General features: G+C 39.1%; 1 protein-coding gene across 1 annotated transcript; it reads right to left on the reverse strand.

The window, feature by feature from the left end:
* Positions 1 to 51: 51 nt before the first annotated feature.
* C3H5orf47 (chromosome 3 C5orf47 homolog) lies at positions 52 to 20,192 on the reverse strand. Its single transcript, XM_067730250.1, has 5 exons — positions 19,607 to 20,192; positions 6,561 to 6,646; positions 4,705 to 4,795; positions 3,179 to 3,217; positions 52 to 260 (listed from the first exon to the last, which is right to left on the reverse strand). The coding sequence occupies exons 1-4, from the start codon at positions 20,190 to 20,192 to the stop codon at positions 3,198 to 3,200; spliced, it is 783 nt and encodes a 260-aa protein (XP_067586351.1). The 3' UTR covers positions 52 to 260; positions 3,179 to 3,197.
* Positions 20,193 to 22,622: the final 2,430 nt, after the last annotated feature.

Consider the following 22,622-nt stretch of genomic DNA (forward strand, 5'->3'; position numbering starts at 1 on the left):
TTTGAATGAGTATGGAATAAGTATTAATTCTAAAAATAACACTTGTATGCATATAATAACAATATTTAACTAAAATTTTTATTAATTTGCAAAGAAACACTACTAATTGATAAAGAACATAGTTTTTTCTATTCAACTATTAAAGTCCCAATTCCAACAAAACACATCAAAATTAACATATAATTATGATTCAGTTTAAAGTTCCATCTTTAAACTCTTCATAATCTTCTTTGGTAAACAGATCCAAAAATAGGTTAACCCTAAATAAAAGGTGACAAAATTGAATCTTGTTAATACAAAATGTCATAATCAGTAGTCACTGAAAAATTTTAACATTTCTAAAACTGCAAAGCAACAGTTAGCCACTCCCTGCATTTACTGTTTGGATTTTTACTTTCTCTAGTTGACCATAAAAAGCTTCTGATGGACTCAATATGTAACTCATATTTTCTTCTCCACTCCAACTCCTGCCAATACCCTTGGTGACTTCAATAGTCCCAATTACAAGAACTGTGCCACAAAAAAGACTATATCACAGGACTTTATCTCCAGGCCTCTCACAAGCACTCACAAGCAAAGTCACTCACAAGCAAAGTCACTTCAGCCACTCACAAGCAAAGTCATTGCTTGGATGGTCACTGTCATCACTTGGAACTTCTACTTTACTTCTAAGCACTGGAACTCCTAAAATATTCCCAGCTGATATACATATACTTCTATACCCCTACTTTTTTGTACCCCTATACTCTCACTGAACAAGGTCACTGTCCTTTAAACTGTTGATCCCTTGATCTCCCACAAGCTTCATTTGTATCCCCCCAAACTGACAATTATTTCTCTCACTACTCCTAATTAAGCCCCTAGAATCCCTCTTCGAGGGACTGAGACTTCCTCTTCATCCTAGACATTGCCTGACATTCTGTTCTCAGTCCTCTCCTCTCCCTCCATCCCCGCACTGAGGTTGCATCTGCATCTACTGCTAGAACTACATATGACCTTTATGCAGTATAGATATCACACTGGATCTGATATGACACTTCCAATTGCTTACAATTTTCACCTGAATACCTATCGTCTAAAATTGTACGTGCCAAAATAAAACTCAGTAGCTTCACAAAACCAGTTCTTTCTCTTGACTTCCTTATTTCTTACTTGCTCATTCTCAAACCTTAGTATCATCTCTCATACTGCCCTACATCTAGTCATCTGTATCCTCTCCACTCTCACTAAGTGCATTTCACTTTTCCCTTGGACTGCTGTTACAATCCCTAGATTTTCTTGTTCACCTCTTATCTTGCCTCTATTCCAAACCTTTTTATAAAATGACACTGGATTCTTTCTAAAATGCAGATCTGATCAACCCACTGCTTTAAAATGTTCTATACTGATGATATACAAGATATTTGCGTAATTTCTAATTATCTTTCCATAAAATACTTATTAATTACAAAATGAAAAATAGTAACTATATATAGTGGAGAAATGGACATCTTAACCAATAGATCAAAGTTAACATCCTCAATAAGGGATAAATGAAAATCACATGACTCCAGATGTGATGTTCTGAGAAGGAAGTAACATTACTTATATAATGTTCCAGCCAAAAATGCAAAATGTGAATCAAATCATGGGAGGTATCAGCAAGTCCAGAGGGATAATCTGAAAAATAATTGGCCTGCATTCTTCAAAAATGTCAATGTCATAAAAGACAAAGAAAGGTTGAAGAACTGTTACAGATTAAAGAAGACTAAAGAGACATGACAATTAAATGCGATACATGACACTGGACCAGACCTGCTAACAGGAAAAAAATCCCATTAAAGACATTATTGGCACAAGAAAAAACTGGAATACAGACTATAGATTACATAAAAGTTTTATACCAATGTTAAATTTCCTGAATTTGATAACTGTAGTGTAGTTATAAAAAAGATATCCTGGTTCTTAGGATATATACACTAAAGTATTAAGGGGCAATACTTGATACACATAACACACAGAGAAAGACAGAGGGCGAGTAGGATAATCATAAAGCGAAGTGGCAAGATGTAAAAATCGGTGAACCCAGGTAACGGGTATTCTGGAGGTCTTTGTATTCTTCTTGTGATTTTTATGTACATTTGAAATCATTTGGAATAAAGGGTTACGAAAATGTTCCATGTTTCTTCATTGCCTACTGAACTGAGTACATATCCTTGGCCAAGTATCCATGTGAGACCATTTGAAATACATTCTCAGTACATTGTATACCTTTCTTCACTATGACTACCTTGAAAAGCTTTAATCAAGCTGTATATTCCTAAACATTTTCTGTGACTCCATGAATTTTCTCATGTCCATGTCTTAAAGTATACTCCCTTCCCCCACATTCCCACTTATAAAAGTCTAATTTCTCTGTTCCAAAGCCCATCTTACTTACCTTTTCTACTACTTTCCAAACCCCACCAAACTGGGTGTAACCTATTCCTAAGAATTGAATGAGCCCAGATGATTAGTAAATCAGGGCACAATTGAAAAAAAAAAGTGGAGGGATGACATGCTCAGTTTAAACCATGTGGCATTTAAAAGTAACTGTAGAACAGCCTAAAGAAATTCAGAGGCACATGACCAGAGGTCAGAAGTAGGATAGAGATTTAAGGGTCATACACCCAGAAAGAGTAACTGAAGTTATAAAATGGGTGAGTTATCTAAGAATAAATATGTAAAGAGACAGCAGGACCAACAATTACTCCTAGGGAAGCATTTGTTATTAGATGGTAGCAAAAGGGACAAATAAAAAATACATAGAAAATATGGTCAGAAAGGTAGAAAGAGAACCATGACATAGTCTTCAGGATAATAAGAAGAAAAATTTGAACAAGTAGTAGTAAAACAGTATTAAATGTGACAGCATGTTCAAAAAGAAAAGAGAACTAAGCAGAGACATGAAAAAGAAAAAACATAAAACTTGGACCATAGAGAGAGTAGTTTCAATAGCGTTGTGAATATGAGGCCCAAATGAAGCTTATTAAATTTCAACAAATATTTAATGAGTGCTTTCTATGTGTCAGACACTGGGTTTAAGGAAGGAAACAGGCTAGAATTAGCAATGGGTATACATTAAAGGTTGGAGATGGTAGGATGTAAAGGGGAAGGAAAAAGTCTACACCTTTTCATTGTTATCTGAGTGGATTCTTACCAGAAGATGACAAGAAGATTCATTTTGTGTAATTTGAATCTAGGAACAACATAAAATATAAGGAAAATTCAAGTTGGTCTCTGGCATTGGCTTTCCCATTAATAAATATATAATAAGGAACAAGAATTATAATACATTTTTAAAATATAATTATTAGTTTCTATAATCAGGTTAAAAATTGTAATAAAAATAATGAATTACAAGGATACCTTTCATTTATAAGAGGCTATTTCTGGAAAACACAGCATATTATTTTAAATTGCTAAATAATCCTTACAAGATCATATTACAAGATCATTGATATTTAATAGAAGGTCTATTGCTGAGGCACAAAAGAACCCGGCAAGTTCAAGGTAATGGCCAGAGCAAAATTAGATGTGATCTAGTACATTTATTAGAGTAATTGGATCTGGATTAACACTCAGAACAATGTCCAGGGTTTGTGCACATTTCTCTGCCTGTTCAAACATCTTTGTCACCTAAGAAACCACTGACAACTTTTTTCCTCTTAAATGCCCTCTGCTTCATTCTCCTCCTTAAATGGATAAGAAAAATAAAACAGAGTATCACTAATGTGAACATTAGTTCATGTACCATGATTGCAAACAATTTATGCTATTATGGATGCAATATTACAATAACAGTAATGAGTTTCCAGTGTTACACTGCTTACAAAATGGCATTCTGTTTTAATTATCTTACGAAAATATTCTTCACAAAATCAAATTATGCAGATTTACTGACTGTCAATATAAAAGTTGTCCTTGAGTGACTGCACTAAAAACTTACAGAAGCATTCAGCATGGTAATATATGTATTAGGACATGCATGTAAAGGAAAGAAAATGCCTTATGATTTAGCAATTCATGTTACATAAATTTTATCCAACTTAATTGTTTGAGCATCCAGAACTTCCAATTACTTTAGTAAAGATACTAGATTACATCTAATTTTGCTCTGGCCAAAATATCAACTCACTGATGCAGCTTAAAACATGGTTTAATTTATGAATTGTTTTCCAGGAATGAAATAGTGACATCAAGGCCATAACTCAAGGGCAGATTTTGCTAAATGCATTAAATTGGACTGCAGCATCATGAAAAGGAAGTGACTGTATGAAGCAACACAGAATTTATATTTCTATAATACAATTAAAATGTTTTTCTTCATCAATATGGATGAGTTTTGTAATCTGTATTAAAAATTTGGCATTTTAAAAAAGAGTTGGCATTAAAATTCAAATTTAATAGACAAGCATGTTCCCTTGACTCAGTCAGTTCCAGTCAACATTCACCTTCTGCACTCTTCCACACACACATACACCTGTGGTCTACTCTACACTTAATGCTTTACAATGCATTGACTTTTCATTACAATGAACAGTGATAATATGGTAGCCTTTTTTCTATAGCTCTATACATTGAATGTGACAATTAGGAAAACTACTGGTCTAATGTAATCCAAAGGTAACTAAACTATTAGAGAAGCCAGTTCTCTTTAAAGCAATGAAAATTGTGTTAACTTACTTTCACTACATAATTTCAGCCTAAGTCTGTATTTTTCATTTTCTTCAAGCATTTTAGAAATGACTTTGTACACTCCATTCCATACTGAAACCTTAAAAAGGTAAGCACAGTTAAGGAGCACTGGGCAGAGAATCTGGACTACATTGTGATGTAGGCAATTGGGAGTGAGCCAACTGTGTTGCATGCCAGTTTGATATTATCATTATAAAGCAATATTATACTTAGAGATCTAAAAATTAAACATGATTGTTTTCCCATATTCAGTGAATTCTCTGATATCTTTTTCCAACTTCCTAGCATTTCCTCTCTGCAGTATTTAAATTAACTGTCCTGGTCGAAGGCAATGTCTTTCAAAGGCAATATCTAGTAAGTCCTATGGTTTCAACATACTCAATTTTGTTTTGAAAGGTAGTAAAAATAGCGAATTTCTATTCCTATGTCTATGTCTAAACCACTGGACAATGATATGATTTTTAATGTATTTTATTCTACTTAATAATTAAACATTTCTCCTAGGACATACCAAAGCAAACTTACTAGAGAACGTGAATATACTAGAATAGGAAGAATGGAGACTATAGAAGCAGATAGATCTAGGCTCAAATTCTGGCTTCACCACTTAACCAGTTGCTTGACATTGGGCAAGTGTTTTAATCTCATTTAGGAATAACTTCGAATACTGGATTATTAGAATTAATGAAAAATATAGGTAAAGCACTTACCCCAGTGTCTGGCACAAAGTAGTTACAGGTAAATATTGGCTATTGCCCAAGAGGAATTAGTTCTTAGAAGAAAAATTTCTTAGTATAGTGGGAAGATTATATTCTCACTCAAAATACACTTGCTGCAAGGATTAGTCACTTTGAATGCTATTTTATACTATACATGTATTAGAAATCAAACAAACTCAAAGCTCAGAAATAATATAATTTTATGTGTCATTATCAACTAACAGTTTCTTTAAACTGAAGTGTAAAATATATAGTGGTAAACAAAGATTAGTAGAGTAACTGATCTTGAATATGTTTAATTAATTTTACTTATTTATTTATTTTTGGCTGAGTTGGGTCTTCATTGCTGCACGCGGGCTTTCTCTAATTGCCGTGAGCGGGGGCTACTCTTTGTTGCGGTGTGCGGGCTTCTCACTGCGGTGGCTTCTCTCGTTGTGGAGCACGGGCTCTAGGCACATGGGCTTCAGTAGCTGTGGCTCGCGGGCTCTAGAGCGCAGGATCAGTAGTTGTAGCACACGGGCTTAGTTGCTCCGTGGCATGTGGGAGCTTCCCGGACCAGGGCTGGAACCCGTGTCCCCTGAACTGCAGGCGGATTCTTAGCCACTGAGCCACCAGGGAAGTCCCTTGAATATGTTTAAAACACTCAAAGTTACCATGACATCTGGACAGCCAGACATGAAAATGGTTCAGCATAAAGGTTCATGCTTGTCAGCTTTCCTGCTAGAAACTTGTACACCCCTTGCCTTTAAAAGAGCAGTATGACACCAATAGAGATACCTTTTTCTTTTCTGTGAAATCCATGATTTTCTTATGTAACACTATCTGAGTTTGTTATATTCTATGGAACATATATTTTCATGCTTTGAAAAAGCTCACAGTCAGCTACATTTTGATTAAAATGCGTTTTATATCTTCAGACACTGGAAGGACTACTCTTTATGGTTAATAAATATTTCCAAACCCAGTTTCATTACTGCTAAATTAATTCTATTTTCTCATCTCAGTAAATTAAATTTTTCAAAAGATGGCACTATTTTTAATGCCTTGAGTATCTTCACACGTTTGTATTTAGACAGGTTAATCTAAAATTCAAAATATCACTCATTCCCCTTTACAATAATATACCTTTTTCTTTTTCTTCACTATTTTGGAAGCTTCATTCAAAGGTATGGGGAAGTCAAACTTTTTAGCTAAATTCTTCTGGGTTAAACCTAATTTAAAAAAAAAAAAGAGAGTCACAAGGTAAAATATCAAGGTCAGCACAGCCTTTAAAGGATTCACTATCCTGAGAATTGACAATTATAAATGTCTCTTGAGCTCTCTTTGGGGATATTTACACTTGTTGATATATTTCAGATCACTAGATAATACCAGTTTACCAATTAGCTAATACTATATTGAAAAAAAATAAAACAAGAAAACTAAGGATAAACTACCTTGGGAGTGCCTAGGAGATCTCCTTCCTTTACTGATTTGAAAGCTGAGCCCCCAAAAGGACAGCAACAGAGTAAATAAATACCAAAAACCACATCTTGCCCCAGGCTATCTCTATAGTCTTTCTTCTCTGTTCAACTCCAGGTACACATTATGCTTCCAACTGCACAGGAGACCATGTGGTTCCTCAAATACATCTTGTTCTTTACCCCTCCCAGTCTTTGCACATGCTGTTCTATTGGGCTAGACCACTGTGTGCATGCATGCCTGTACACACACATACAGACATACACACCTGCCAGGCAAATGTCTACCTGCTCTTCAAGACTCAGCCCACACATCACCTCCTCTCTACAGCCTTCCCTCAAACACCCACAGCCCCACAAACAGCAGGGTAGACAGCACTGGTTCCAGGAACAGGTTCCAGGGACACTTTGTTCACAGCACTCAGCACACTTTTATAGCATGTGTTTATACTGTTTCTGCCACTAGGCTGTGACCTCCTGGAGGGTCAGTGTCACTGTGTGCCTTATTCATCTTTCTATCTATGCTACCAGACACAGAGTAGGTACTAATAAAGGTTTGTCAGAGTGATAAGCTTCCTGACTCTACTCACTAAACCATGCTGCCTTCCCAAATATTAACTGTGAGAAGAAAACCTAAGGGATTGTGTGTCCAAAGACAAACCTGTACAACAATGAGCATGTGTTCCCTGAAAGCTTTTATATTTATTCTCCTTTTCTCTGTAACACTCTACATGTACCCCAACCCTTCCCCACCTCATTCCTGCCCTACCACCACTCTATACCTGGCTTTCTTCTACTCCTCCAATACTTAGCTTTCCAGGGGTGGAGGGCCTTCTCTGATTCCACAAAGCACCCTATGCTCAGTTATCATAGGAATTGTCACATTGTTTACTTGAGGAGTATGTTCTATTCTTCATTAGAGGTCCAGTACTGTATAAATTAGATACACAATAAATATGCTGTTTGTTGAGTGAAATAGAGTATGTTCTAAAATGGTATGTCCCTATTTAAAATGATGAAGGGGAAAAACCTACAACCAAAATTACTCTACCCAGCAAAGATCTCATTCAGATTTGACAGAGAAATTAAAACCTTTAAAGACAAGCAAAAGCTAAGAGAATTTAGCACCACCAAACCAGCTTTACAGCAAATGCTAAAGGAACTTCTCTAGGCAGGAAACACAAGAGAAGGAAAAGACCCACAATAACAAACCCAAAACAATTAAGAAAATGGTAATAGGAACATACATATCGATAACTACCTTAAGTATAAATGGATTAAATGCTCCAACCTAAAGACGTAGACTGGCTGAATGGATACAAAAACAAGACCCATATATATGCTGTCTACAAGAGACCCACTTCAGACCTAGGGACACATACAAACTGAAAGTGAGGGGATGGAAAAAGATATTCCATGCAAATGGAAATCAAAAGAAAGCTGGAGTAGCAATTCTCATATCAGACAAAATAGACTTTAAAACAAAGACTATTACAAGAGACAAAGAAGGACACTACATAATGATCAAGGGATCAATCCAAGAAGAAGATATAACAGGGCCTCCCTGGTGGCGCAGTGGTTGAGAGTCCGCCTGCCGATGCAGGGGACACGGGTTCATGCCCTGGTCCGGGAGGATCCCACATGCTGTGGAGCAGCTGGGCCTGTGAGCCATGGCTGCTAAGCCTGAGCGTCCGGAGCCTGTGCTCCGCAACGGGAGAGGCCACAACAGTGAGAGGCCCGCGTACCGCAAAAAAAAAAAAAAAAAAAAAAAAAGAAGATATAACATTGTAAATATTTATGCACCCAACATAGGAGCACCTCAATACATAAGGCAAATACTAACAGCCATAAAAGGGGAAATCGACAGTAACACAATAATAGTAGGGGACTTTAACACCTCACTTTCACCAATGGAGAGATCATCCAAAATAAAAATAAATAAGGAAACACAAGCTTTAAATGATACATTAAACAAGATGGACTTAATTGATATTTATAGGACATTCCATCCACAAAAAAACAGAATACACTTTCTTCTCCAGTGCTCATGGAACATTCTCCAGGATAGATCATATCTTGGGTCACAAATCAAGCCTTGGTAAATTTAAGAAAATTGAAATCATATCAAGTATCTTTCCTGACCACAACGCTATGAGACTAGATATCAATTACAGGAAAAAACCTGTAAAAAATAGGTCTTCCCTGGTGGTGCTGTGGTTGAGAGTCCGCCTGCCAATGCAGGGGACACGGGCTCATGGCCTGGTCCAGGAAGATCCCACATGCCGCGGAGCAGCTGGGTCTGTGAGCCATGGCCGCTGAGGCTGCGCATCTGGAGCCTGTGCTCCGCAACGGGAGAGGGAACTACAGTGAGAGGCCCGCGTACCGCAAAACAACAACAACAACAACAACAAAAAAAAACTGTAAAAAGTACAAACACATGGAGGCTAAATCATACACTACTTAATAACCAAGAGATCACTGAAGAAATCAAAGAGGAAATCAAAAAATACCTAGAAACAAATGTCAATGAAAACACGATGACCCCAAAGCTATGAGATGCAGCAAAAGCAGTTCTAAGAGGGAAGTTTATAGCAATACAATCCTACCTTAAGAAACATGAAACATCTCAAATAAACAACCTAACCTTACACCTAAAGCAATTAGAGAAAGAAGAACAAAAAAACCCCAAAGTTAGCAGAAGGAAAGAAATCATAAAGATGAGATCAGAAATAAATGAAAAAGAAATGAGGGAAACGATAGCAAAGATCAATAAAACTAAACGCTGGTTCTTTGAGAAGATAAACAAAATTGATAAACCATTAGCCAGATTCATCAAGAAAAAAAGGGAGAAGACTCAAATCAGTAGAATTAGAAATGAAAACGGAGAAGTAACAACTGACACTGCAAAACTACAAAGGATCATGAGAAATTACTACAAGCAACTCTATGCCAATAAAATGGACAACCTGGAAGAAATGGACAAATTCTTAGAAATGCACAACATTCTGAGACTGAACCAGGAAGAAATAGAAAATATGAACAGATCAATCACAAGCACTGAAATTGAAACTGTGATTAAAAATCTTCCAACAGGGCTTCCCTGGTGGCGCGGTGGTTGAGAGTCCGCCTGCCGATGCAGGGGACGCGGGTTCGTGCCCCGGTCCGGGAGGATCCCGCGTGCCGCGGAGCGGCTGGGCCCGTGAGCCATGGCCGCTGAGCCTGCGCGTCCGGAGCCTGTGCTCCGCAACGGGAGAGGCCACAACAGTGAGAGGCCCGCGTACCGCAAAAAAAAAAAAAAAAAAAAAAAAAATCTTCCAACAAACAAAAGCCAAGGACCACATGGCTTCACAGGCGAATTCTATCAAACATTTAGAGAAGAGCTAACACCTATCCTTCTCAAACCCTTCCAAAATATAGCAGAGGGAGGAACACTCCCAAACTCATTCTACGAGGCCACCATCACCCTGATACCAAAACCAGACAAGGATGTCACAAAGAAAGAAAACTACAGGCCAATATCACTAATGAACATAGATGCAAAAATTCTCCACAAAACACTAGCAAACAGAATCCAACAGCACATTAAAAGGACCATACACCATGATCAAGTGGGTTTTACCCCAGGAATGCAAGGATTCTTCAGTATACACAAATCAATCAATGTGATACACCATATTGACAAATTGAAGGAGAAAACCCATATTATCATCTCAATAGATGCCGAGAAAGCTTTCAACAAAATTCAACACCGATTTATGATAAAAATCCTCCAGAAAGTAGGCACAGAGGGAACTTACCTCAACATAATAAAGGCCCACATTGACAAACCCACAGCCAACATCATTCTCAATGGTGAAAAACTGAAACCATTTCCACTAAGATCAGGACCAAGACAAGGTTACCCACTCTCACCACTATTATTCAACATAGTTTTGGAAGTTTTAGCCACAGCAATCAGAGAAGAAAAAGAAATAAAAGGAATCCAAATTAGAAAAGAAGAAGTAAAGCTATTACTATTTGCAGATGACATGATACTATACATAGAGAATCCTAAAGATGCTACCAGAAAACTACTAGAGCTAATCAGTGAATTTGGTAAAGTAGCAGGATACAAAATTAATGCACAGAAATCTCTTACATTCCTATACACTAACAATGAAAGATCTGAAAGTGAAATTAAGAAAACACTCCCATTTACCATTGCAACAAAAAGAATAAAATATCTAGGAATAAACCTACCTAAGGAGACAAAATACCTGTATGAAGAAAATTATAAGACACTGATGAAAGAAATTAAAGATGATACAAACAGATGGAGAGATATACCATGTTCTTGGATTGGAAGAATCAACATTGTGAAAATGATTGTACTACCCAAAGCAATCTACAGATTCAATGCAATCCCTATCAAACTACCACTGGCATTTTTCACAGAACTAGAAAAAAAATTTTCACAGTTTTTATGGAGAAACAAAAGACCCCGAATAGCCAAAGCAATCTTGAGAAAGAAAAACGGAGCTGGAGGAATCAGGCTCCCTGACTTCAGACTATACTACAAAGCTACAGTAATCAACACAGTATGGTACTGGCACAAAAACAGAAATATAGATCAATGGAACAAGATAGAAAGCCCAGAGATAAACCAACGCACATATGGTCACCTTATCTTTGATAAAGGAGGCAAGAGTATACAGTGGAGAAAAGACAGCCTCTTTAATAAGTGGTGCTGGGAAAACTGGACAGCTACTTGTAAAAGAATGAAATTAGAACACTCCCTAACGCCATACACAAAAATAAACTCAAAATGGATTAAAGACCTAAATTTAAGGCCAGACACTCTAAAACTCTTAGAGGAAAACATAGGCAGAACACTCTATGACATAAATCACAGCAAGATCTTTTCTGATCCATCTCCTAGGGAAAGGAAATAAAAACAAAAATAAACAAATGGGACCTAATGAAACTTCAAAGCTTTTGCACAGCAAAGGAAACCATAAACAAGATGAAAAGACAACCCTCAGAATGGGAGAAAATATTTGCAAATGAAGCAACTGACAAAGGATTAATCTCCAAAATTTACAAGCAGCTCATGCAGCTCAATATCAAAAAAACAAACAACCCAATCCAAAAATGAGCAGAAGACCTAAATAGACATTTCTCCAAAGAAGATATACAGATTGCCAACAAACACATGAAAGAATGCTCAACATCATTAATCATCAGAGAAATGCAAATCAAAACTACAATGACATATCATCTCACACCGGTCAGAATGGCCATCATCAAAAACCGTACAAACAATAAATGCTGGAGAGGGTGTGGAGAAAAGGGAACCCTCTTGCACTGTTGGTGGGAATGTAAATTGATACAGCCACTCTGGAGAACAGTATGGAGGTTCTTTAAAAAACTAAAAATAGAACTACCATATGACCCAGCAATCCCACTACTGGGCATATACCCTGAGAAAACCATAATTCAAAAAGAGTCATGTACCAAAATGTTCATTGCAGCACTATTTACAATAGCCAGGACATGGAAGCAGCCTAAGTGTCCATCAACAGATGAATGGATAAAGAAGATGTGGTACATATATACAATGGAATATTGCTCAGCCATAAAAAGAAACGAAATTGAGTTATTTGTAGTGAGGTGGATGGACCTAGAGTCTGTCATACAGAGTGAAGTAAGTCAGAAAGAGAAAAACAAATACCATATGCTAACACATATATATGGAATCTAAAAAACAAAAACAAAAAAAGGTCATGAAGAACCTAGGGGCAAGATAGGAATAAAGACGCAGACCTACTAGAGAATGGACCTGAGGATACAGGGAGGGGGAAGGGTAAGCTGGGACAAAGTGAGAGAGTGGCATGGACATATATACACTACCAAACGTAAAATAGATAGCTAGTGGGAAGCAGCCGCATAGCACAGGGAGATCAGCTCGGTGCTTTGTGACCACCTACAGGGGTGGGATAGGGAGCGTGTGAGGGAGGGAGATACAAGAGGGAAGAGATATGGGGATATGTGTATATGTATAACTGATTCACTTTGTTATAAAGCAGAAACTAACACACCATTGTAAAGGAATTATACTCCAATAAAGATGTTAAAAAAATAAATTTAAAAAAATAATAAAATGGCATGTCCCAGTTTGTGAGAAACATGCCACTGATTCTGAGTGGGGCGCAGACATAGCACTAAAGAATATTAACTCACATGGTGAGAAACTCATTCCCTTTCAAATTCTTTTTCAATCTTCTGATTACAGCCAGGAGAAAGTCTGAGTTTGTAACTATTATGTCATTAAGACTTTTCTAAGACTTGCTAATCTCTCTTTATGACTGCAGCAACCTCCAGCAGGCAACCTATTTGGCTAGAATTTAATATTGTTTTACCTTTATTAGATTGTTTTTAATTAATTTCTATTTATGGAAAATGATACATGTTTTCCACTGAGGTAATGATGTAAAGTGTTCTAAAAAGAAAATTAGTTGGGAGGAAAAACATGCACCTATTTAAATAAATACATTAAGTAAATGATAGTGCAGATGATGTGCAGATAAAACATAGGAAAATAACTTAAGTTTGGGAAACTCAGCTCTTCATATACCCATATGTATCCTTCCCTCTAAGTACCTACAACCTTTGGAATACTACACCAGCATCACTTCCAAATGTTTTCTGTTTGTTAGTCTTACATAACCTAGACATATACTCCTTGAGGTCAAGATAGGAGCCATCACGTCTATCTGTATTAGTTGGGAATATAAAATATGTCAAGGAGTATAGCGGATGGGAAAAAGAAAAAAGGCAAAATTATTTCTTCCACTTATTTTGTGTACTTTACTGAGGCTATGGCTCCAGTGTATACCGTAGATTTTTGTCCCAGCTTATGCTTCAAATCTGCCTCTCCTCCTCTTTCCACACACTCTGACCCTGTCAAAATACACTTCTCCTTCTTCCCAAATCATTATCCATCCCTGATCCATACTCAGTGCTTCACTAACATGTTTTTCCTACCTGTAATCCCCTCCTATCTCAGGAATATGTGTAAATTTCATGGAGCTACTTCCACCACCACGAAGCCTTCCTTGACTCCTTCATCCCCAAATTATTCACCACCTCCAAAGCATTTATTTGTACCTCCACAACAGCATTCAACATCCTCTACTATATATAAAGTATGGGTATGTATCTCAAGTTCTGTGAGAACAGGGAACCAGCTTGACTGATTAGTCTTGTTTGAAACATTAGAAGAGTTACCTGACTTGGCTGCCCCTGGACTTCTAAACTATAAGACATCTCAAACGGCTTAAAAGCTTATCTTCCAGAAGTGTCTGTATCTCTGATAACTCGACTCCACCATTCAAAAATCTGCAGTGATTATAAAATTAGAGTCCCCAAGGCATTCCATAATGTGGTCCAAAACTAATTTTTCATTCATTCAATAAATATTTAGTGTATGCACTATGTGCTAGACACTGGGCTGATCACCTTCTCTTCCCTTAAGCCATTCCTGCTGAGTGTGCCAACATATACTGGGCACCTACTCTATACCAAACACTGTGCTAGGCATTCTGCATGCATTACTTCATTTAATCATTACTTCACAGTAACTCATTAAAGTAGGAACTATTATCCCCATTTTACAGAAAGGGAAACTGAACATCAGAATAGTTAATTAACTTAGCCAATATTACACTGCTAGTAAATGAGAAAGCCAAGATTATGACTTTCTGACTTCAAAGCCAATGCTCTTGATAATATCCACTGTCCCACTAGCAATTTCTCCATTCATTACCTTGATTTCTTCCTTCTATGTCTCCCTTTCCCTGAACTACCAAAGCCCTTCTAAGTTGTCTCTCTTACAGCACTGATGCTTGCTAGCTTATATTTCCATTATTCACATTATTCATTTATAAGTCCCTTGAGAATAAAATATTTGTCTGATCTATCTGTGTCACTAGCACCTGACTTAGTGCCTACAGTATGGTAGATGTTAAATAAATGTTACTGAATGGGTAAATAATTCACCTTTGTTTCCAACAGAGAGCCAGACAAAAGTATGCAATGAATGTCCACTTAACGTTAATACTAAATACATCCAAGAATGAGTAAAATCATTAAGCACTTAGTGATTTTACTCATTTTACTTAATGAGTAAAATCATTAAGCACTTAAGCACTTTCTGGCTTGATTGAAATATAAGTCTACCTCAGGACCTCCTTCCCTTGACCCTATTGTTGGTTTCACAAGCACAGCAGAGTGGTCACCAAAGTTAATGGCTCCATCATCCACCCAGCTGCCCAGCACATAAACTTCAGACTTGGCCTCAACCCATCCTTCTCCCTCTTCCAGCCAGTCATCAGTCCTGTCCATTCTGCCTCCATTGCCACTGTCTTAGTTCAGGCCTTCTATCTTTCTACTTTATTACTGCCTCAAAACTGGTTTCTGGCTTCCAATCTCTCCCAATCCCACTCCCTCCCTGTTATCCTCCCTCCAGCTCTGATCATGTCACCCCTGCCACAAAGGAACGGCAAAAAATTCCAAAATTTCAGGACCAAACTTCAAAACAAACTGCATTATTGTTTGTTTCCCAGAAGAGAAGCCAACTAGAGGAAAGCCATTCTAGGTCAGCACAAACCAGCTACAAGAGCAGAAAGCTGGTTTCACAATCTCAGCTCTTTGCCATCCTGTTATTTCTACCTGACTTATGTGGCGATCTCCAGCACTAATTCATGCATCCTTTCCCTTCCCCGATGAGCTTCTTCACCTGTTTTTCAATGTTCTTCACTTCCAATCCACTATCTTAGTGCTGGACTATTATTTGTCTCTTTGATCTGTTGGTGCTAATGCAATATCAGATCCATTTTATTCTTTCCTCACTTCCTGCTCTCCCCCCTTTAAAGGTGAAGAGCTCACCAACACCACCATACTCTCTCCAATTCCTAGAGTAAATCTTTTATCTGTTTTTATTATTCAAAGGAGGGGGAAACCTAGTGCTAAAGTGTCTTATACTACCCCTAAAATTTTTTAATCACCAGCGCAGGGGCCAAAAAAGACAAAAAACCTGAGTGCCTTTTAGCAATGGGACCTTTAGAGGAGCATGAAGTCTAAAATAGTGCCCCTGATGAAGGATCTCTGAAAAGCTTATTCTCAGGAGTCAATCAAGTTACACAGAGTACAGTTTTATACTTCCAAATTATCAAAGTAAATTTAAGTAAGTTAAATTATCAAAGTAAAATTAAGTAAGTTCTGAAAGGATACCAAAAAATATATTTATATATTTTTCAACTTGAGCTTCAGTCTTGCCTGCCTCCAATGCAATCTCCCCTATACAGCATGAACTAAGTAAATCTGACCCTATTACTTCTCTTGTTCAAAACCTTTCAAGGCAGAACTTCTGGGTAGCTCTAGACGATGTGATGGGGTTGGGGGGAGAGGCAGGGTATAGTAATCAACTTCCAAAAATTTCTCCCCAAACAACTTTACATTACAAAAATTCTACACAAAACCACACCCTCAGCATTACCTGAAGACAGAGAATGCTGGAAATGAAAAATAAATGTAAGCAAAATGAGAAAAGTCATTACATCGTGGCACTATGATGCCATTTGCTCAAACCTCACCCTAAGCAGGGTTTTGTGGCCAGCAAGGAAGAGAAAGGAGGGACCCTAGAAAAGGTGGCTGCAGGAGAGCTGGAGCAACCAACAGCAAACTGAAATCCACCCTAACTCTGAAAATACTAGAAGATAACCAGGCAGATCACAGCACAGACTACAGGAGAGAATTTCAATGTACGATTTAAAGGGCCAGATGCCAAAAATGTGCACTTTAATGAGACTGATTTGGTTAAAGGGGCAAGCATGATTTAAAGGGATAAAAACAACTTAAAGGGACAGTCTTCCAATCTCTTGGCTTATGGAGGAGAGAAAGAACCAAAAGGAAAGCTCATAAATTAGGTCACAAAGAAAACATCAGTAACATCCATAAAGTGGAGACATTACAAACAACACTCTGATCACATGCAATAAAACTAGAGTTTACTAGGAAAAAGAAAAAGTCCTGGAAATTTTTGAAAAATTAAATCTATTAAGCAACTCTAGAGTGAAAGTGATAATACAAACTGAAATTACAAAAAAATATATTTTTAAATGGTGACAATAAAACCACTATACATTAGAATCAGTGGAATTTTTTTTTTTTTTTTTTTTTTTTTTTGCTGTACGAGGGCCTCTCACTGTTGTGGCCTCTCCCGTTGCGGAGCACAGGCTCCGGACGCGCAGGCCCAGCGGCCATGGCTCACGGGCCCAGCCGCTCCGCGGCATGTGGGATCTTCCCGGACCGGGGCACGAACCCGTGTCCCCTGCATCGGCAGGCGGACTCTCAACCACTGCGCCACCAGGGAAGCCCCAGAATCAGTGGAATTTAAAGTAGTGGTTAGAAGAAAACTCATTGCACTAAACACTTTTATCAATAAAAAGGAAGAAAAAAATTAATTAAATTTCTTGCTCAAAATAAAAGCACACAAGAAAAAAGTAAACCAAAAGAAAGTATACATAAGGAAATAATGAAGTTTTATCTTTATTATTTACCTTTATTATTGAGGAAGAGACTAAAAAAACAAAATACCTAATTAACAAATCAAAATCCTGTGTTTTTAAAAAAAATTAACAAAACACTGGTGAACTTGATCAAGGACAAGGAAGAAAGCACATACATCAAAAAAAAAATGAAAAGGGGGAAATAACCATTGAAACACAAGGAATTTTTAAAAATCAAAAGACACTATTTTGCAGATCTCTATGCAAATAAATTTGGAAACCTAGATGAAATGGATAATTTCCTAGGAAAATACAGATTACCAAAATTGACCCATTAGAGTTGGAAAGTGTAAACAGACCAATTTCCATAGAAGATACAGAAAAAGTTATTAAGGAATTATCCCACAAAAAGCACTAGACCTAGATGGTTTCACAGAAGAATTCTACCAAATCTTCAAACACCAGATAGTCTCAATGTTCTATAAATTATTCCAGAGCACTGAAAAGGAAGGAAAAGTTCCTAATTCCTTTTATGAACTAAGTATAATCTGATACCTAAACCAGATGAAGAAGTACAAGGAAAGAAAAACTACCCTGTCTCAAATTCTAATGCAAAAATCCTAAACAAATTATTAGCAAAGAGAGTCTAACACTATATTAAGAAAAAAGTACATCATAACCAAGTGGGATTTATTTCAGGAATGCAAAGTTGGTTCAATCTTAGGAAATCCATTTGTATCATACACCATGTTAACAAATCTAAGGAAAAAATATTATCTCCATAGATTTAGGAAAGCCTCTGACAAAATTCAACACCCATTCTTAGTAAAAACATTGAATAAAATTAAAATTGAAGAATACATTTTAATGTTTTAAACATACACCCCCTTAGTCTTAAAGCCAATACCTTATTTAATGGGGAAATACTAGAGGGATTTCCCCTAAGATCAGGAACAAGGCAAGAATGCTCACTATCGCCACTATTATTCAACATTCTATTCATGGTATTAGCCAGTGCAATTAGACAAAAAAAAAAAAAAAAATCAATTGCAGGCATAAAAATGGGTTAAAAAGAAATAAAATTATCTCTATTTACAAATAATATGATAGTATACCTGGAAAATCATGAGCATTAATGACAAAACTAATTCAAATAATAAATGATTTCAGTGAAGTACTAGGATCAAAAATTAACGTACAAAAATCAGTAGGCTAAGTGAAAGAAGTCAGTCACAAAAGCGCCAATATTCTGTGATTCCATTTATATGAAATAGGCAGAATAGGCAAATAGGCAAATCCAGAAATTTGCAAATTTGGTATTTTCCAAATTTGCCTATTGTCCAGAATAGGCAAATCTATGGAGACAGGAAGTTTAGTGCTTGTTTAGGGCTGGGGTTGGGGGCAGTGAAGGGGCACGGTGAGTGACTAGTTGCTAATGGGTACAGGGTTTGTTTGAGGGGGTAATAAAAGTGTTCTAAATTGATTTTGATGATGGTTGCACAACACTGTAAAAAAATATTGAATTGCCCGTTTTAAATGGGTAAACTGAGCGGATTGTAAATTACGTCTCAATAAACTATTTTTTCTTTTTTTTTTTTTTTGTTTTAAGCACAGGTAGAGGGATGGGCTCTCAAAAAGAGGTAGGACTTTTCCAGGTGATGGAAATGTTCTAGGTCCTGATTGTGGTGGTGTACTATCAGGTGTATAACTTTGTCAAATCTCCTGAAAGTTGTTGGGTTTGTTTGTTTGTTTTAATCAAGAGGCTTTATATACACAAACAATGAACATCTGGAGGACATTACGGAAGAGGAAACCCCATTTACTACAGCAGAGAAGATCAAATACCTAGGAATAAATTTAACAAGATACATGAAAAACCGATAGAAGGAAAAATTTTAAAAACATTCCTGAAAGACACAAAAGTAAAGTGAAAATGGAAAGACATCCTATCCTCTCTTTTCAAAGAGGAAGTGACATCATTAAAGATGTCGGTTCTCCTCAGGCTAACTTATAAATTCAGTGAGTCCTGAAAGGAATATGGACACACACGCCAAGGCCCCCATCATTCTGAAGGACTTCAGCGGCTCCGTTCAAGAGCCTCCCCTCTCGGATTCGGAACTCAAATGACCTTCACTTGCACTTCAGCGCCCTCTCGGGGCAACACCGAAGCGGAGGTCGGGATTGTCTCTCAGCCCCCGGACAGACAGGAGGGCCGACCACTGCCCGCGGCCAGCGCCGAGGCCTCTGAGAGACACTACGAGCCCAGAGCGGCCCACCGGGAGGGAGGCTGACCGGAAGCTGACAGGGAGGCCGCGAGCTGAGAAGCCGACCGCCCTGAGACTCGGACCCCAGGCAGGACGGCTGCCGAGGAGGACGGAAAGGCGGGCTGACCAGCCGGCACCCTCCACAGGCCGGGGGCCCCCTCCCGAGTCCCCGCCCGCCCGGCCCTTCGCGCCACCTGCATGTGCCTCCTGCCGAGGCCGGCTCCGCGAGCTCGACGCCCGCGCCGGAGAGGAGGCCGCGGGGGCCCTGGGCGGGGAGCCGGGGCACAGCTCCCCGCCGCCAGCGACCCCCGGCACAGCCGCCTGCGGCTCCTCCCGGCTGCGGCCGGCCCCGAGCCCGGGCCTACACAGACCCTGAGCCCGGCGGCCGCCCAGCTGAAGGACGGCGCCGCATTGGTGCGAGCCGAAGCGAGTCACGTAGACGAAGCGCGTCCGGTCCCGCTCCTGCTCACGGCCCGCCGCCGTCATCGCTGCCTTTTTCGCGCAACCGCCGCGCAGTGCCCTCAGCGCCCAGCCCAGCGCGACTGGGGGCGGGCGACGCGCGGAGGAGGGGGCGACCTGGGGGCCAGACCACTGTGTGTGTGAAGGGGGGACGGGTAGAGCTGAGGGGCTGGACCACTGTGCACTGTGTAGGGGGTGAGGGGCGAGCTGTGGAGCAGGACCCTGGGGGCGTGGGGGGCGGCATGTGGGTTGGGGAGAGATGAGGGATGAGGGAACAAGTAGGGGAGTGAGAGAGGCTACAGAGACCGGTCACCCTGTGGGCAGCGGGAAGAGGGGAGTTTGGACCACTCTGCACGGAGTGGGGAGCAAGAAGGTGTTTGGTTGGGGGGTGGATGATGGACCACTCATCTGAAAGTTGGAGTTAGAGTTTGGAGACCAGATCACTTAGGAGTGGGGAGCAGACCATGACGGGCAGATCTCTCTGAGAAAATGAACTGAACCAAGAGCATGGTGGGGGGAGAGGGAAGAAACCAGGTCAAGTAGCTTTACCATGGACCATCTCTAAATCCATACAGCATTTTACAGCAGAGGATCTGGGGCTCCAAAATGTAGAGTGACTTCCCCAAAGTAATAGACAGTGACAGAGACATACTCTCTTAAACTTCAAGAAATTGGATTATAAATATGTGCAGAAAAGTGCACGAATCATCAGTATACATTTGGATAGATTTTCACGCAGAGAACACACCCACGTAGTATCCGCAGAGGTTAAGAAATGGCGCACTGCAGAAGCACATCACGTCCTTGCCCAGTCCCAATCCCTTTGCCTTCTTTCCTGATTTCAAACAGCATCAATTAGTTTTGCCCATTGTGTTTGACTTCTTTTACTCTGTATGTCTATGAGACACAATTTATTGCATAAGTTTATACATCATTTGAATATACTACCATTTATTCATTCCACTGTAGAGGGAAATTTGTTTGTTTCCAATTTAGGGTAATCATCAATCAATAGTGCTTCTGGGAACAACTATATATATATAGTTGAATATATGTTATAGGATATGTACCTTAGTGTGGAATTGCTTAGGGTATTCATATGTTTAGCTTTAGCAGCTACTGACAGACAGGAACCTGAAGTGGTTGTACCAGTTTTCACTCCCACCAGCAAAGTATGAGAATTCCAGTTGCTCCACAGGTTCACCACCCTTTGGTGTTGTCAATCTTTTTCATTTCAGCCATTCTAATGGATGCGCACATTAGGACTCTCCAGAAAAAGAACCAATAGGATATGTGTGTGTAGACAAGTCCATAATCTTCAGGATAGGTCAGCAGGCTGGAGACACAGGAAAGAGTTGATGCTGCAGTTCAAGTCTGAAGGTCTTCTGCTAACAGAATCCACCCTTCTTCAAGAGACATCATTCTTTTTCTGTTTTTTCTATTAAGGCCTTCAACTGACACCATAATGAGGTCCATCCATATTATAGAGAGTAATCTGTTTTACTCCAAATCTACTTGTTTAAATGTTAATCTTATCTAAAGAATACCTTCACAGACACACCTAGCATGTTTGACCAAATATCTGGGTACTGTGGCCTGGGCAAGTTGACACATAAAATTAACCATCACAATGTGGTATTACTTTCTTATAATTTGCATTTTCCTGATGATGTGTGAAGCTGAGCTCATTGGCCATTTGGATATTATCTTTTGCATTTTAATCTCTTGCCTCTTTATTTTTTTGGCTGTACTGGGTCTTTGTTGCTGTGTGCAGGCTTTTCTCTAGTTGCGGTGCACGGGCTTCTCATTGCGGTGGCTTCTTTTGTTGCAGAGCACGGACTCTAGGTGCACAGGCTTCAGTAGTTGTGGCATGCAGGCTCAGTAGTTGTGGCTCTCGGGCTCTAGAGTGCAGGCTCAGTAGTTGTGGCACTTGGGCTTAGTTGTTCCGCAGCATGTGGGATCTTCCCAGACCAGGGCTCAAACACGTGTCCCCTGAATTGGCAGGTGGATTCTTAACCACTGCACCACCAGGGAAGTCCCTCTTGTCTATTTCTATATGGGGTTCTCATAATGTTCGCATTCATTAAGAGGAGTTCCTTACATATTCTATATATTTGCTATTTGTTAGTTGTATATATTGCAAATTTTCTTCTCATCTGTGCTTCACCTTCTTATTCTCTTTATAAACTCAATAAATAAAAAAGTTTAGGGACTTCCCTGGTGGCGCAGTGGTTGAGAGTCCGCCTGCCGATGCAAGGGACATGGGTTCGTGCCCCGGTCCGGGAAGATCCCACATGCCGCGGAGTGGCTGGGCCCGTGAGCCATGGCCATGGCCACGGAGCCTGTGCTCCACAACGGGAGAGGCCACAACAGTGAGAGGCCCGCGTATCACAAAAAAAAAAAAAAAAGTTTAACTGTAACGTAGTCCAATATATCAATGTTTTTCTTTACTATTAT

Source organism: Pseudorca crassidens, chromosome 3 (genome assembly GCF_039906515.1).
Source record: "Pseudorca crassidens isolate mPseCra1 chromosome 3, mPseCra1.hap1, whole genome shotgun sequence".
Taxonomy (NCBI): domain Eukaryota; kingdom Metazoa; phylum Chordata; class Mammalia; order Artiodactyla; family Delphinidae; genus Pseudorca; species Pseudorca crassidens.

Excerpts from the sequence above, each read along its gene's own strand:
- C3H5orf47 (XM_067730250.1), bottom strand. The coding sequence starts at position 20,192 with ATGACGGCGGCGGGCCGTGAGCAGGAGCGGGACCGGACGCGCTTCGTC. Across the intron at positions 6,647-19,606 it reads CAATCCCGACCTCCGCTTCG|GTTTAACCCAGAAGAATTTA; the intron begins GTGTTGCCCCGA and ends TTTTTAAATTAG. Across the intron at positions 3,218-4,704 it reads GCTGAAATTATGTAGTGAAA|ATTCAAATTACACAAAATGA; the intron begins GTAAGTTAACAC and ends TGTTGTTCCTAG.